General features: G+C 43.4%; 1 protein-coding gene across 1 annotated transcript in view; it reads right to left on the bottom strand.

The window, feature by feature from the left end:
- disc1 (DISC1 scaffold protein) overlaps positions 1-17,863 on the bottom strand; it is a 44,017-nt gene that overhangs the window by 16,375 nt on the left and 9,779 nt on the right. The window contains exons 6-10 of the mRNA XM_073481427.1: positions 17,434-17,666; positions 13,214-13,268; positions 11,333-11,435; positions 10,981-11,169; positions 2,177-2,237 (exon numbers count right to left, since the gene is read on the bottom strand). Coding sequence (XP_073337528.1) covers positions 2,177-2,237; positions 10,981-11,169; positions 11,333-11,435; positions 13,214-13,268; positions 17,434-17,666 — 641 coding nt within the window. The remainder of the gene's footprint in view (positions 1-2,176; positions 2,238-10,980; positions 11,170-11,332; positions 11,436-13,213; positions 13,269-17,433; positions 17,667-17,863) is intronic.

The following is a 17,863-nucleotide window of genomic DNA, read 5'->3' as shown; positions in this document are numbered from 1 at the left end:
GTAAAACAACAAAATTGGTCACTCATTAGCTCATGTTAGCATTCTACACTCTTTACATTGGCTTCCTGTTAATTTCAGGATTCATTTCGAAGTTCTTGTCTTCACATACAGAGCCATATACAGTCAAGCACCTGCCTATATTTCTGAGCTGCTCCATCCCTACCTTCACTATTAGGTCCTCTGACCACAGCTTACTGGTTGTACCCCATTCTCATCTGAAAACAAGAGGTGACCATGCAACTGAAGACTTATTTATTCAAATTGACTTTTCTCTCACCTGCTGCTATCTAGAGTTGTAATCTGTATGCTTTTATTTATTTATTTTTTCCTCCCTTTTTGCTGTTTTTTTAGGGTTTTGTTGTTTTCTTACACATGAAGCACTTTGTGACCGGTTCTATGAAAGGTGCTATATTAAATAAACTTTACTTACTTACGTACATTCAACCACTTCCTAGCTTCAATGTGATTGCATCCAGTGCCTTTTGTTTTCAGGCTTAAATAAATGTGTCCAGGATGTATGTTAGAGTTAATTTACGCCTTTCTTTTCTATCCTATCGTGTAACGCTATCACACGGTGATGTTAGCTGGGAGGTGGTTGAATGCTAACGTTAGCTGTTGTCTAATGAAAGCTAATGGGTTATCAAATATGTTATTCTACCTTGAAATGTGGCCTAATGTCCCACTAGATTTTCCCTGTCGACTGTCTTCTCATTTGCTGATCAATCAGGAAGCAGTGAAATGAGACCAATTTGTCAGATTCCCGACATTGAAACTTGGAACACAGCAGCTCATTTAAGTTTCCAAGCCTCAGTGTGACATCAGAGGAAAATGGCCGATGTGCGAAGATGGTCTGTTGAGATAAAAGAGCTCATCCTTCAGGCAGTCCTTGTGACCAGCATCTTGGCCCATAGTACAAAGTCTTGATCAGTCAGTACAGCTTTATTTAATTTTCTTGTTTTGGGGTTGGTAATAATTTGTGACTGGGAAGATTTCTGCTGTATTTAACCTCGTGTTGTGCACATTCATTTGGAAAATTCTGTGTTGGAGGTGCAGCACCCTTCAGAGGCTTGCCATCTACGCACAATTTTCCACATTAGATTCATGACGCAGACAGGTACTCTCTCTCTCTCTCTCACTCTCTCTCACTCTCTGTGAAAAATCAAACAAACAAAACACAAAGCGCCATCTGCCCTATTGACAGAGAAGGTCCAGACGCATGCTTCCCTGCTGGGTGCTGAGATCTCAGCCATGTTGCTCCTTGACCACGCAGAGCCCCGGCCCGTGCATCCTTCAACAACAAACAGCCCTGCAGTGTGTGACTGACTCCTGGCTCCCATCCAAAAAGGTGACCCTGCCTCTCCAAGGATGCAACACACACAGCTACCCCCTCTCACACACAACACACAGGGACACGGGTCAGGCAGGCAGTGTCTCTGACAACATAGGCTTTTCCTGGCTCAAAGAAAGCCCGGGCGGCTTAACCTTCCTCCCTAACACTTGGTGGTGTACACAAAAACATAACCAGCTCTGTCCGTCCATCTATGAAACAAAATGGTTCCAAAATGCCGCAGAATAAGAGCCGATCACGTCACAGCTGTCTTGGTGCACTGAGGAGGCAAGCTCTCCTCTCCATAAGGAAGCATAAACAGGCGTACGGTGTTGACACTTGACTGGGTTCCACACCCTCTGCTCGAAAAAGTCAGCCACTCAGCACATCACAATCCTGTTGTGTAACCATCGGTCGGCGAGGCGACCACCCACAACACAACAGACACGTTCTCTGTGATTTAGGAGCTCCGGGACGCAGATAGAAAGAGTGAAACAGACAGAAAGAGATATTGTTTTGTCTAAAATGGTTTGCACAGAGGAGGGAGAAGGCGAAAACAGAGCTGATGTAAACGTATAGAAAATATGTGCGAAGGTGAGAAGATGAAGACAAATTGCGCAGGTGAGAGACGGAGAGAAATGTGAGAAAGGGGCTCTGGGAGACAAAAGGTGTGAGTGCAGGTGATGTATTGGGGAGACGGCGCTCTGGTTAGAGGACGACAGAGGTGAGAGGAAACTCCTTGGAGGCGGTTGCTCTGTTTATGTCTCCTTGTTTTGTTTTACACCTGTGGAATATTGAGTCTTGGTGTCAGCTTTAAAGAGAGAGAGAGACAGCAGCAAACACTCTTACCTGTGCAATCTGTCCTCCAACAGCTTGATATACTTGGTAGTGTTCTCCTTCAGACGGCTTTCTGTAGCAAAGAGAGGAGAGAACAACAGCAGCTGTCACTCCATTCACTACTTTTATTAGCCATGATGGGGTATCCAAGCAACAAATCACAGCTCTAATACAGTTAAACTGACTTGTCATTAGCTATATAGTACATGAGCTCTGAAAGGTAAGTAGTCTTCACAGTTGGCGATGGCATTGTGCTGTGAAACTGCAACAGTACAGTTCAGTAAAAAAGCCCAGCTGGCTCTTTATTAAGACAAACACACAATTGAGGAAAGATGATTCTCATTGCTCTAAGAAGGGATCAAATTGGAGACGTCCTGAGGATAAAAAGGGATTTTATCATGGCATAGGTCCTTATATCATGCCAGATTTTCTGTGAGGCATGAAGTTGGATGGATAGCTTATGTTGCTTCCTGCGCCCTTCTGCCAGCAGTGAGCTGCGCCTGAGGAGGCAGACGCAGGCTGGCTGAGCGTTAGTCGGGATGGAGAGGAGGGCAATCTGAGCACCGTTAATGAGCTCATGTATGAAACATGAGAATATGCCCCCTGCAGCAGCAGATCTTTGAACACAATAGGATGCACTTATATCAAATTGCGCTGCGAATATATGTGCACACCAGCCATAACGTTTAATAAAATTCTCCTATAACCCTCCCCTACTGAAACACACACACACAAAGCTGGCCGAACAAATCTGCCCATCCCAACATCTGTACGACTCAAAAAACAGTCAGAATCAGTGGTTTCCCACATGGTGGGGCAGGGGTTCTCAGCTTGGGACCAGAGAGGCCATTAAATGATGTACAATGTAGGAAAGAATAAAAAAACACACTGTAATGTACTCAGCTACACATAATTGAGTATATTTTTTCAGACTTTTCTACAGTCATTGCTGTTCTCTTGCAAAATACCAGATGCTTATACTTTTTCAGACCTGTAAAAATATTAAAGGTGCAATATGTAAGAGGTGGCTACATGTCAAATTCATTAAACAAATACTACTACTGTAGATGCTGTTCGCTAGATAGCTCAGTTAGCCATGCAGCTAGTGGTCTGGACTGGGAGATATATTGATTTTTATACCACTGGCACAGGAGCTTTGGACCAGGACAGGCTGAGGCTAGCTGGTTAGCATGCTAATTTCACTAGATATCTCCGCAACACAATACATCGTTGTCATAATGGCATAACTGGGGGAACGGGGGGGGGAAAACAGCAAGCCTGGCTCTGCATGAACAAAATAAGCCCTCCAGCAGCTCTGGAGCTCATATCTTGCTAACGTAGGCTAATTTGTACAACAACACGCTGTGGTTTTATGGGGGGTTATGTGACTACTTCCTAACTGACAACAGTTACTTCCAACCAGTGTATACTTTAGGAGCTGACTGCGTCCAGCCAAGAAATAAACCTGCACACTACCGTGATACTTTTTTGTGTACACACTGAACAAACAAGTTAATTAGTGAGCTTTAGAGCTGGTGGCTAGCTAAGCCAGGCTAGCTGTGTCCCCAGTTTCGAGTCATTATGCTAAACTAAGCTAACCGGCTGCCTTTGGTAGCCTCATATTTATGGTACAGACATGAGTCTTATTAAAATCAAGCTTCTTTTGAATTCTCAGCGAGAGAGCAAACATATTTCCCAAAACTTCAAATAGAGAAAGCCATGTTAAAAATTTATAAAGAACGGGCTCAACTAGACATTGCTTCATTTTAAGGAAGCACAAGCCAAAAATAGCTGGAAACTACTCGTAAAGCCACTTAGCTCGCTCACTTTGACCAGAACTCACACAGAGAGGACGTCATTTAATTGGCTGTTCTGAATCACAGTGAAGTTTGAAATATAATTTGTATCATTGTCTTGATGGTGGTTATTAGACAGCATCAGCTCCAGGATGAGACAAGCTGGGGGCTGGCACAGTGGGGAGACAAGGAAAATGTCTGGGACTAAGTGGCTGTGACACACACATGCAGACACTCACACACACACACACACACACACACACACAATCCTGCCCATAGTTTGGGGAAGTAATGAGCGAGATAGTGAGGCTATTTATGGGGTTTGCATCGGCTTGTCACAAAAAGCGAAATCTTGCCTAAGAGTCGTTCTCATTCAAAGTGGCCAAATCTGCTCTATCAGAGGGAAGAGGGAGGCCGCTGGGGTAGCTAAGACATATCTGGCGAGCAGATCTGGTGTTCGTGGACCAGACAGCTCACTTACCACCCCTCTAATTGCTATGTGAGATCCTATCCTACCTGACAGAGTTTCCCTTGTCAACTTCCATTCATGCCGGCTCTGTTAGGCAGCGTGCAAGGAGATAGCCACTGAATAATACATTGGGGGCATTAAGCCTGACTTCAGATGGCACAGAGCATGTTCAGATGCAAGATGACAAAGTAGGCTGCCGCTCGAACAAGAGTGAGATCCATATTTAGAATTAATATACAGTGAGCAATGGAAACAGTCGATGCAGAGGCAGATGAAGATGGGCGACAGACATGAGTCCTAACTTAATATTTCCTTTCTCTGCTGATACTCTCATCAGCGGAGGAGAATCAGTGTGCCATCCTGTCGCCATGCCAACCGGTGGCAAAACTAGTGAGGCTTCTCGGGTGTGACCGATGAAAATAATCTTCTCTTTATAGAATGGGACAAGACATCAAGCGGCAGAGCCTCCTCCTGCGCTGAGTGGAACTAGAGCACTGGGTGATATTACCACTTCCTGTAAGTCGGCGGGAGGCTGCTGTCATTGGCAGGCCATGCGAATAAAATCGGCACTAAAAAAGCCCATAAAAGAAGAGAGCCACTCTGTTAGTCCCTGATACATGCGGCAGTGAATTCGGTGTTGAAGGAACCTCACAAAGGCGTTCACAGAGCGAGCATTGGAAAATTCATGAGCTCAGCCTCCCGTCACACCAGTGATCTCAGCAGGCGCTAAACATCACTGATTGCTGCCAAGGACCCCGGCCAAAATCGAACAGGCCATTCATTCATAATACAAACAGAACCGAGACACTCTTGAAAGAGGATGAGAGTGTGTTACAAAGAGGCCATTTCCTTCATATAGATCAAAATACTCATCCATTAAGTAATTACATTAGCTAAATAGATGAAAATTTGATAAAAATGAAGAATCTAATGATTATGATCAGTAAACAAAGCAAACAGAGCAGACGTATCGCACAGTGATGCACAGTTCCCGTTGATGAAGTTATGGGCTTTAATGAGCCGGCAGAAGTTAACGATGGCAAGGTGTTTGGATTTGCTGCTGCATTATGAGCTTTTGAGCAGCTCTCTAATTGAAAGTGAATAATGCAGTAATTTCTTCATTGCCTTGTAACAATAAAAGCGCCCAACATCTGCAAGGCCTTCGTGTTGTCAAACAAATTAGAGGCGGCTCCGTGCTAACGCAGCACCGCCGATATGCGTGTTCTAAAAGCCCGAGCATAATAAGGCAGAAGAGAAATTGTGTGTCTTTGTAATTGAGTTGAAGCCACCGACTGTGATTAATGTGTTTAAGCTCGGCTCGGGCTGTTTGAGCGCAACAGCACTGCAGGTAACGCAAACACACAGTCAGCATATGCAGACAGTCACATCCTATGACTGTTTGTGAACTTAACAGCAGCCCAGCAGCATGGCTAATGAAGGAAGAGGGGCAGGCTGGTATCTCAGACAGACACTCAATAACCCATGATGCTTTAAGACTGCGGGATCACAAAGCATAGCAGTACACAGATTGCAGCTGGCACGGCGGAACACATTGTGGGTCTGTGCACGGATACACAACAAAGGGAATCATTTGACAAAAAACTGGCTGTGTGTACAAAATCTGCGCTTGAGTGGAGATATATATTTCAGTTCTGGGTGCTGAATCACTCTGACTGAAATGTTAGACATGCTCACATTTTAACTCAAGTCAGACTCAGTAAACAGTGTGGGTTTTTTCAGAGGACTCTCAACTGACTTTGCTGCCGGGTGCAAAATATTTGTTTTTCTGATGACTGAATCCGGGAAGCACTAAGAAGTACGTGAACTCATCTGAATGTGCACTCGTTAAAACTCTACAACTCTCCACAGCTTACCTGCTCACATTCCTGCTCCATTAAGCTGGTATCTTATTATTTCCTCTGGATCCGTTGGGAAACTCATTAGCAGCACGCTAATACATTATCCAAGGAAAAAGCTTTTCTGAATTTGTCACCTCCCCCCAGAGAAGAGTTTGGTCTAAACAAGACTAAGAGTCTCCAGCAGCCAGCATGGCTCGAGACACGCACCTAGATTGCACTTAGTCACAGTGGCAATTTAAAGGACCAGTGTGAAGGATTTAGTGGCATCTAGCAGTGAGGTTGCAGATTGTAACCAACTGAACACCCCTCATCTAACCCTCCCCTATGGTGGCTCATTCTATGGTAACGAAAACAAAACCATTCTTAGTTTCAGGTGATTGTACGCTAATGAAAACGTAATTATGAATATTTTATTCTATTAATGTCTCCCATGTTTACCATTTTAGTTTATTGTGTTAGTATGCTAAGGTCTGCTAATCAGCATTAAACAGATGAAGGTCATTAGCTCAACCCAGAACTGCTCTACCAGGTGATGGCACGAGACGGAAAGTCAATGGGTAATCCACCCAGTAGCTGTTTAGCTTGTTCATTCTGGACCAAGGTAGAAGTTAACATTGCCGTCTCTAGAGCAATACTGCTAGAATTGCTAAAAACAAACAGCTGTGAACAACATTTTTGAGCTTTACTTTGTGCCTACAACGTAATAAAACCAACAAGACGACACTCAAACTCCTTTTGAGTACAGTAGTATTTATTCAAAGAACAGAAATTGATTGATGCGCTGGTGTGAGTTGACGTAGTGGTAGCTCAATCAACGTCCCTTTGTTTTTGCAATAATTCTTAGGGGTATGGACGTCGTAATACAATGAAACCACTTCCTCCACTGAATCACAGGAAAAATGAATACTGCCAAAACTTCAGAGACAAAAACCAGGAAACATTCTCCGGGGCCCACTTAACCACTACACCGCTCTCAATCATTCAGACACTCTTTAGGAGAAGAGCTGTCATACGTTCCATCATGTTCTCAACAGAAGCACCCTGAAAGAGGCAGAGTCATGAATAAATCATATATGTCCTGGCCTTTACTATTGGCACTCCATTAAGAGGAAATCGCAATTGTTTAATAACACAGAGTGACAGTAGTTTGATGTACACTTCGGCTGCTGGACGAGTTCGACCTGGACGAGCTCCCAAATCCTGCCGAGGAAAAGGTGACACTGGAGTGCAGGAAGGGAGAATAGATGGTGGAGAGCCAGGCAAGGACAAAAAAAGACACTAATTAAATGTATTCCAGTGAAGCCATGTGGAGAGGACAACCTACTGTCTTTATCACAAATAGCCAAATTAGCTGACTACTCCAGAATATACTGCCTGCATGCTAACAATAGCATTAAATAAGCATTACGAGAATACTTGAATGAATCAAGGGGAACACACGCTGACACACTGCCTCCACATTTGAATGTCCTCACTCCTGGGGGTCATTTGCTCGTGTTATTCAGCTCTTCAATTATTTATTTGTAAATTTAGTATCACTCCAGATCTCTCTTGGGGACAAAATTATACTCTCAGCGGGGATTCAAACCTCCAGCCATAATGGGTTTGGTATTCATCAGCACTCGTGCCAATAGCAATTAGGGACGTAATGGCTCCCAGGCCAAAAACCCCCCACACCACAATGTACGCTGGGCGGAGATGCTCAACAAGCTGAGGCTGTGTGGTTGAAGTGAACGTATGTGTATAGATTTTTGTCAAGGTGTCAGCTGAACTGTGCCAAGACAATAGGCCTTTTCACGAGCGGGCGTGTGGTTTTCATGTTCAAAGATGACACTGGTGTCATTAGCATGAGCTAGAAATGCCTCAGAAACTCAACGGATGGCCATCTTGACTTTGAAGTACACTGTAATTTCTAATCCCCTCCAGCTAAAGAAATGCTAATGTGCTGTTTGTGGGCTATCAGTTTCCAGCTAGCGTGTGCCAGCCCCTTATTACCAAATAGGATGACAGTTTAATGAGCCCCTTGCTTGGTGTCAGCAACACATTGTGAAATTGCGCCTGCTGCCATATTGTGTGCGCCCACTTGAGCATTTGAGCATGCCGCACAACCAATCATTAACTCGGCGTCTCTTCCCACATTTTGTGACGTGTCACACACCTGATTCCCGTTCCTTTGTTTAGCATGTCGCTGGTTTCTCAGCCCGTGTCCCTGAGAGCTCTATTATTCCGTGTATTTAGGATACGGAGGTGAACTTGAACGTGTCTTTGGTGGTTGTCAGGGGAGAGATTAATGCTGTCCCTGGCTGTTTAGCAAGTCAAGGTGTTCAGGCAGGCAGGTGACTGAGATTCATGCTCATAGGTGAAAGGAAAAGAAACATAATCGCTTTTTCCAGTAAAAGGAATTCTGCTATAATAATATAAAATCATGGACCTTACATGAACAAAAAATCAAGTCCATGCATTACCATATTCCCAATGAAAAACCCAATGCATCTCAGCCTGACTGCAACAATGAAAGGGTGCCCCCTAGTGACAGCAGAGGGTGCATTCTCGACAAGACAACAGGTCGACACTGATGACGCTGCAGCCACGGTCCTTAATGATCCACGTAACAGTGCATGTTAGACGGCTGATTGCACGCCTTGGGGTTGCAGCAGGAGCCCGATCCAGAGCTCCAGTCTCTGGTCTTTCACCGCTCCCTTTCTCTCTCTGCACTCAAGTCTCATTGCCTCAGAGAGTGAAATGACCTTTTTTTAGAAATCTCACAGTGACTGATGGACTAGAGAGAGTAGCACTGCAGGTAGAGCCGTCAAAATCCATTTATCTCTCTGCCAGTGCCAGGAGGCCAATCCAATCTGACTTCCCCCCCCCCCAAAAAAAGCAAGCCCCCTTCTCTAAGCAGCATTCAGATCTCCTCTAGTTGGAGAGTGTGCGAGTGCTGATACACCATGTCTGCACAGAGTGGCTCGGAGGTAATTGGCTACTTCACACAATCTAAAGCTCATTTCCCCCTGCACTACCCCCCATCGCTCCTCTCACCCTCCTCTTAACAACTGCCAATCCTGCTGGTAACTCATTTGATGCCAAGTCCCCACTGACAGCAGATCACTTCTCCTTCATTTGGGAGAAAAGTCATCGTCCATTGATGTCCTCCCAGCATGGAGCGACATCAAGAGAGGACTTCTCTTTCAAAGAGCTCTCGTGTTTCACATTTGAATTGATATTTTAAAAGGTGTATTCAAAGAGTGGGAGAGAGGTAGCTTTCAAGAATACAACAAACGCTTTCTTGTCTCAGTGGGCAGGTGAGTGCTCTTTCAGATAATGGTGCATTTATCTCGTTTAATATTTTTATATAGCTATTTAAAGCTGCTATAGCCAGTATTTTTTATAATTGTGATGGTACAAATTACCATGTCTGATGCAAAAGGGGTTGATTGTAGTGATAAACCCACAGACACTTATTAAACAAGCTCTACAGAGCATTTCAGCATCTTATTGTTTTGTTTTTTATGGCTCAATACAATTTTGCTCTCATCTCTTCCATCAGCATTGTTTCCAGAGGATAATTGTCATAGGCAAGCTTTGATAAACCCACTGCACACAACTACAGCTTAAGAACCAGATGACCGAAAGTTAAATAAAGTTATGAAGAGTGCAAAATGGAGTGAATTTCGGATGTGCATTCACCAAGTGGCCAGAAACATGACTTCAAACGAATGATAACATTACTTTCTAGGTGCTGGATGTGTAAACCGAAAACTGTTTGTTAATACCGCCATCGCCATATTTGTGAGTATTTTGTCTGCAGCTTGTTTCCACTGCCCCCAAGTGGCCAAAAAGTTAATGTAGTTAATGCAGATTTGGAGGGGCAAAGATCAATTACTGATTGCTCTATAAATTACTAGAAAATTAAGTTGTGTCTGCGGTTTTAGCACAGGTTTAATTTCTGTCTACATGACTATTGTGTTGCCCTGGTAAGCAAAATAGAAAAAATACAGTCATAAATGTTTATGTTTTTACAAATGCGATTGAGATTTAGGTCTAGAAAGAGGATAAACTATAGACCATCATCACACGGCAGCCAATTTCCTCTGACATCACTCTCAGGGTGGGAAGCTTGAATGCTGGGATAACACCATACTGCTGTGTTCCAGGTCATATAAATGTAGGAAATCTGACAAATTGCTATCATTGATCAGCAACCAGAAAGATGATGGATAGTGAAAATCTGGAGGGACATCGGGGACATTTTTCAAAGTAAAACAACATATTTGATAACCCATTAGCTAACGTTAGCATTCAGCCACTGATTACATTCAGTGTGTTTCACTTCCAGGCTTAAATAAATGTGTGTTGACATTTTAGATTTAATTGACGGCTTCCCTGTCGTATTGTGTAACACTATCAAACAGTAGGCTAATGTTAGCTAGGAAGTGGTTGAGTGCTCACGTTAGCTATTGTGTAATGGAAGCTAATGGGTTAGCAAATATGATGTTTTACCTTGAAATACGGCCCAGTGTCCATTAGTGAGAAGGATCTGTTGCCTTTAGAAAGTCTTTATCACATTAATGAAGATGATTTGTTGCTATTAGTTCTAGTATCGCCCACAGCAGCCCAGTTGGATATAACATATCTCCTTTGGGATAACAACAGTTCACATTATCTCGATGTCGACTGGCCTCAGCGACTCACCGTGCTGGGCCTCCTTCTGCTCCAGCTCCTGCCTGAGCTGCTGCCGCTGCTCCTTCATCCTGGCCAGCTCCTGGCTGCTCCCCGAGCTGAGGCTGTGCAGCCTCTTGGCCAGAGCCTCCAGCCGGTCCCGCTCCAGGTACACCGCCTTCATCTCAGCCTTCAGCTCCTTGGCACTGCTGAAGTCATTACCTGCACCGGTGCGCCACAGGAGGACATTAAGCTTACACTGCCCATTAATGAGCACCTCGATCATTAATAGCGTAATTACGTGTGGCTAATGGTGGGTGATTTGGTTAAATGAGGTAAATAAGAGATGTGAAATGTAGGAAGGGTTGCATTGGGGCGTGGTTACCTGAGATGGCTGCCAGCTTGGCTTCATGCAGTGCCAAAAGCTGAGTTTCAGTCTCGCTGACTTTCCTCCTCAGGCTGCTGCCCAGCCTCTGACTCATGACCACCTGGGGAAAAGGAGAGAAAGGAGAGGCGGAGGAGAGAGAGGGGGGAGGGTGGTAACTAACAAAACCTTTGCAGACACATGGATCCCACAGGATGCATAGCTCATTTCCAATTCCGCTTTCATTTTCTTTTTGACACTCATTCTTACAGGACCTTACAGATTCATTTCCGTCCTTCTGTGTTCGCCCTGCTTTGAATACGCCGCAGAGCATCAACGCTGATGTGTTACCTTGTCTATAACCTTTAGAAAGAAAGAGAGTGCGTCTCCTTTCACGTGGACGGACAGGGAAATGTGAAATCTCCATAAAAGATGCCATTAGAATGTCAGAGAGGAAAAGAGGCCCTGAATGTCAGCGGCCTGATGGTGATGCAGCACCTCAGCTCTGCGGTGCTCACAGCAGAGCTGATGGCTTCAGATACAGCCTGTCTGGCCTCCATCTGCCCTCACCCTGCCCTTTAAACCTCTGGTCTTTCCAATGTTTTCACTTTGACATACAGCCAGATACAATCCCCATGATGCGCTTCCATCTTTTGAGGAAGTATTTTCACCACTCAAAGGGATGTGCAGCCGGATTTTCTGACGCATTTTCTTCTTGAATCTGACACAGTTTTGTGCAACACTTTGAAAGGGCTGTCAAATAGGTTGGTATTTCTGAAGCAGAACATCTCCAGGGAGTTTTTCTTCCAACAGAAATATAGAAAACTGTTTGGTTTTTTTTTCAAACAGGCTTGCATAATTTTATTTCACGCATTACATGAACTGGAAACGGCTCTGGAGCGCCTTTTAAACTGTAGAAATTCAGACACTGGTGATTTAATTTCAAACCATCAGGCTGTTTGCCAATTTTGAAAAGTCAATAGAGGAAGTGAAAGTTACTCTCATGCCAGTAATCATTTTGTCACAGCAGGCGTGCCATTTTCCACCTGGTGGAGATGTCACATGGGAATAAAACTTTTCATTTCACCTTAACAATGGACAATCTTGTGATTGTGCTTAAAGTGCCTCTCTGTGGAGAGTCTATACGTCCCTTTGAGGCTCGGCTCCAGAATCAACCAACCATTTGATGACGGGGTTCTAAAGGACACCGAAACACTAAAGTGGTCTTTTCCGATCCCTCCTCTCCCCTGCTGATTCTCTCTCTCCCTCTATCCACAAACCACCGCTTCTTACAGATTTCTGTTGCTCCTGGCTTTATCTCGCTGCACACATCCGTCTATCGAGATCAGTGGGAGGGAAAAAGCAAACCCCTGAGAAGCAAGGGGAAACTCCAGAGACACAGCACACACAAAGGGAAGCATGCAAAGCCTTTCACACACAGGAATACACCAGTGACACGACAAGAAAACCCACCAAAGCCATCGGTGCTCAACAGATATTTCACCTAGGACACAAACACCTGAATGTCACGGCCCACATCCTGTAAAATATCAACTCCTTCAAAGAAATCACTAACCAAAGTTAGTAAAAATCAGATGATTGTATTTTTCTTAAGTTTTGCATTTTTTTATGGAGGTCTTTCAGGGTGGATTTTTAAAAAATGTCATCTCTTACATGAATCAGCTTTGACTTTGGAGACCTTTGTCAAATAGAAATAAGCACATGGATACAGACAGTGACTTTTAGCATGTATATTTAACACGCAGGCGCTGCCTCACAGTACCTACTTTCTACTTTGACTCGCTACTCATCAGATCTTCGTGCACATTCAGTCACTGTTGGCATTCTGCAGGGAGGCTGAGCTGAAATGGACTAAATCAGGTCAGAGGAGCAGTGACTTACTTTAGCAGTAGCCTCCTTGATGGACAGGTTCAATGCCTGCTCCTGCTCCTGAAGTCTGCAGGAAGAAAAACAAATGTTACAGTGCAGAACAAAAAGTAATTTCTTCTTGAAGTGAAATCAATAGATAGGTCAATGAGAGCATGGGAGGAAGTCTGACTGTGCTCATATAGCTGCCGACCACCAGAGTGATGAATCAAATATCAAGAGAGTTACTGAATTTATTTATTTATAACTTTTATAAAGGGGAGTCTTCAAAGACTTGGCACTAATTATTCACTAATAAGTCGACATCTTTACATCCAGTTCAAGCAACTTCAAGCAAAGACTTCAAACGGACATCCACATCAGAAAGCTTACATACTTTCTAGTAGGATGTAAAAGTTGATTTATACTGATATTGTGTGAATACATGAGAGCATAGGGCCTGTATTTTTGAAGTACTGTGCTTCAAAATTCTCATTTGGAACCAAAACACTATGTGCTATTTGTGCTGTATTGATTAACAAAATGATTTCATCAAAAGTATCTGATGATCCACTAACTGAATGAAGGAAGAGTTTAATATTTGGGGAACACTCTCTCTTGCTGAGAGATGAAAAGGTCGATACCGCTCTCGTGACTGTCCGATTAACATGAAGCTCAACCCAGCAGCCAGTTAGCTTAGCTTAGCATAAAGAGTGAAAACAGCTAGCCTGACACTGTTCAAAGGTTACAGAATACGTCTACAAGCATCTCACTGATTAACATGTTACATCTCCTTCCTTTAATCCAGACAAAAACTGAAGTGTAAACATGACAGTTTGGGATTTAATGGGGGTTGTGTGCCTGACTGTTTCTTGGCTGGATGCAGTGACTTCCTACCTGCTGCTGACAGTGAACGAGCTCACTTCCCAACATGTTAAACTATTCCTCCCTGTAGAGCTATTTATCCATCTAGATTGTTTTGCTGTGAGTTGCCAAGTTTTGGAGATATCTGCCATAAAGATGTCTGATTTCTCTAGAACATAAAGGAACTAGATGACACTCTTGTACTTGTTGTACTCAAAGCGCCAAAAAATACATTTGAAAGCAATGTGAAACAGCAATGTGTCTTTCCAGAAATCATGACCTGGTTGCTCAAGATAATCCACACACTTCGTTGGGAGCAGTTTAATGTAGGAACTATTTCCTTTCCGTATCACTGCGCAGAGGGAAGCATGCATTTACCTTTAGACAAGAGGCTAGCTGACCACGCTAACTACAGTCGCTAACGTTACAGCTCAGCCAAGGAGGACGCCAGTCCTGTTTATGTACCGCGCTGTCACAAGCACGAGCCTCTCATTCATGAGTGGATGCCTCTGTGCAACAACAAGGTCTGTGAGGAGAAATATGTATTTTTGATTTGGGGGTGAATTGTCCCTTTAAGATAATAATCTTGCCTGTCACTTTTAATTTGTAAATGCAAACTCACACGATGAAATGAGATACAACTGTTCCCAAAAGCTCTTTCTTAAAATGACCAAGCTGTTGCTCACATCTTGAAATCAGGTGGATAAAAATGTGGGGAAAGCAGCTGAGCTCAAAGCTCGACTGAGAGATGATTTGTTTCTAAGTCACAGCTCAAATCTGCCATTTCAAACACGCAGTATTTGGATGGTTGGATTGTTTTATTGTTCTTACACTGATTGCATGAATAGATATTCAGATATCAAGGGTAAACATCAAATCAGTAATGTCATTAGTGTACATGTCTGAGAGCAGGACAGAGATATAAATCAATTAGCAGACGGAAAAAAGGAGCATACAATCCATTATCTACAGCACAGTCACCTTGAGATAGTCCTAAACGTCTCACATTACAAAAATCAGTCTGCCCTTTTCATGCTATTCAAGCTAATGCTCAGGATGAATCAGAGTTAAATGTTGTCTTTGAACATCAGTGTAACAGCATCCTTTTTCTTAGGGATGCAGCATCTCTGGACAGATTTCTTTAATCCAGTCGCCATCGAATTTGAGAAAAGAAATGTCCTGTGTTATTTGGAAAGGGAGCTGCAACACAATGACCCGGAGATGTGCGGCTGAATATCCAATCTGAGGTTGCAATTTCAATCAGTGGCAGGTATAAATGCGTTCCGGTCGGGGTGAGAATATGTCAGATATCAAATTACGGCGGTGACGGTGGGTCACGCCACCGAGGAGGCGATAAGTACAATTTACATGTCTTCTAACGAGTGGCAAGACAGAGAGGCTTTCCACAGGGCTCCCTCGTAAGCTATTAACTTCCGAGGATATGATGCAAAGTAATCATTTGCATCTGAGAAAAAAACCATTAAAATTCAAAGCAGGTTCAAGCAGGTGTGAGAGAAGAGGATTGAGGGCACAGGGGATGCGTGGAATAATGAAAAAGTAGCTGTGGCTGCTTGATAACTCCTCTCCGAACCTGGAAATAAATAAATCACTCCTCATAAAGTCTCGTGATTGCATTACATTCATTTGGCAGGTGCTTTTGTAGACTGTGGCTTTACAATAAGTGCTTCAACCTTCAGGCACGACAGCCAAATGCCATCAAAAACATCCAAAAGTGGGCGCAACCTCAGCTGCTTTTTGTATCCTTCAGTCAAACTCCTCTCTGCATTTAGCTGAGACTCAATTGGGTTGAAACACAGTGGTGTGTTTTTGACTCAGTTGTACTTTTTTGGTACGAGATGAGACGATCCAGCTGATTTCTTCCAAATGCCACTTTGTTTGTCAGAGGACGAATGAAAGTGGGAGGCAGAGAATAAGTGAAACAGAGGATCTGCACTGACACATCCACTTCCAAACGAGCTAATTTATTGATAAGAAAATACTTGACACGATGCAGGAAAAACATTCTAGCACTGATCACTGCTGTAGTGTCACCGCCACTCACGGCTCTCTAGCGGCCCCACCTGGCGGCTGACAGTACTGCAGGCACTGTGACAATGATCCACTGCATGGTATGGCTTCAGTTTTGTAAACCTATGCCAACCTCATTGTTTTATGTTGAATGAATGGACAAGACTACTCGTTTAGTAGTTTTGTCTATTGTTACTTGATTTTTTTCTGAAGTCTGATCTAAATTGTGTTCTCTCCTGTGTTTATGACTTGAGAAGTTGTGAAATTAGGTTTTGCATGTGTGAAAACACAGGAGAGAACTCAAGTTAGATCAGACTTAGAAAATGGATCAGCAGAAAGAAAAAAAAAAACCTCACTCGCCCCACGGGGCTTGCGTAAAAGATATACAAATGTTTTTATATTTTGGTTATATTATGGTAATATAAAAAGCTAATTGTTCTCTAATTTGTCTGTCTTTTATATGTAAAATCAGGTATTTAAAGTCCCCTGGAGTTCTGATGAAAGCTGCAACAGATGAGCTTCTTCCCAAAAAAAGGTGTTTCTCGACTTGCTGCATGGTACCTGTTTAATGAATGTGTGTCCTTTAGATTGCAATAAAATCTCCCTCTAAATTCAAGTTTAAGAACTGACGGCTGCTCTTGAATAGTTTGCGGTCAGAGGAGATGTTGGCAAATGTGGACATCATGACTGACGTGAAGGATGCAGTGAGAGAAAGAAAGCTAGTGTTGGTTTTTGGTCCTTCTTCTGTTGTCACTGTCTCAGCTTGTTGTTGTCGTTGATGATGTTTTACAACAACAACAATTTATAATCTGGAAACACCCCTGACCTAGACTGTTAGCATATGAGGTTTATTTTGTGTATCTCATATGAAACTTATTGTATAAAATGTTTAGCATCAACATCATGTCACTTCTGAGTAAAGGCGATGTATGTGACGGCTCAGTCAGCGAATTATTTTCAACGTTCAGGCTCAACCAATCAAAGTTTGACTCCAGAGAAGGATCATCATAAAAAAGTGCAAGATGCAAATGTTTAAAGTGTGAAAATGTTTCTTCACAGAACACTCCAAGGTGTCATTTTACATTTACATTTTGCACATTTTCTTAACTATGTTGGACTAGGTAGAGCAAAACAACATACACCTTCTGGAGAGCAGCAACATGTCCATCCATCTGCACCGAACGCTTGTGTTTTTTTTATCTGGATTTGACTCTCTTTATGCACTGATCACGTAAGGATGACAGCAGCACATTTCCCTAGTTTGAGTCCTATGCCAGGGAACAATAAAGCTGGCTAACTTATTACCTAAGCTTTTTTTCATGGAGCCTAATATTTGATTAATAATGAGATTACGTGACGCTGACCTGAGCGTGGAGGCTGGAGGAGAGACGGAGATCTGCCTGCGGTTCTCAGAGGTGACCAGGTCCTGCAGGGTTCTGCTCATGTCGCGGAGCTGGGCCACGGTGCAGCTCTTCAGCATGGAGCCCTCCAGCTCCTCGGCCTCCACCTGCTGCTCCTCCTGCTGGATCTGCTGCTCCAGACGCCGACTGCGGTCCTTCAGCTCCGTCAGCCTCTGCTGCAGCTCTGCTATCTCCTCCTGCACAAAGGTTTCATGGGGTTTTATTACTATTTACGTCCGTTACTTTTATTTTGCAGGTGTGACTCATCAATTGTAGTTTTGTTCTGTTCTCTTCGTATTTAACGTTGTTCTCAGACTGGTGAAATAGTGACACTTTATCCAAACAAGAACACAACTTCACTAATTCTGTAATTAACAATTGATTACTAATTAAG

The sequence above is a fragment of the Pagrus major genome, chromosome 15, assembly GCF_040436345.1.
Source record: "Pagrus major chromosome 15, Pma_NU_1.0".
NCBI lineage: Eukaryota > Metazoa > Chordata > Actinopteri > Spariformes > Sparidae > Pagrus > Pagrus major.
Note: the sequence above shows the minus strand (reverse complement) of the source record. Positions and strands in the feature narration are given on the sequence as shown.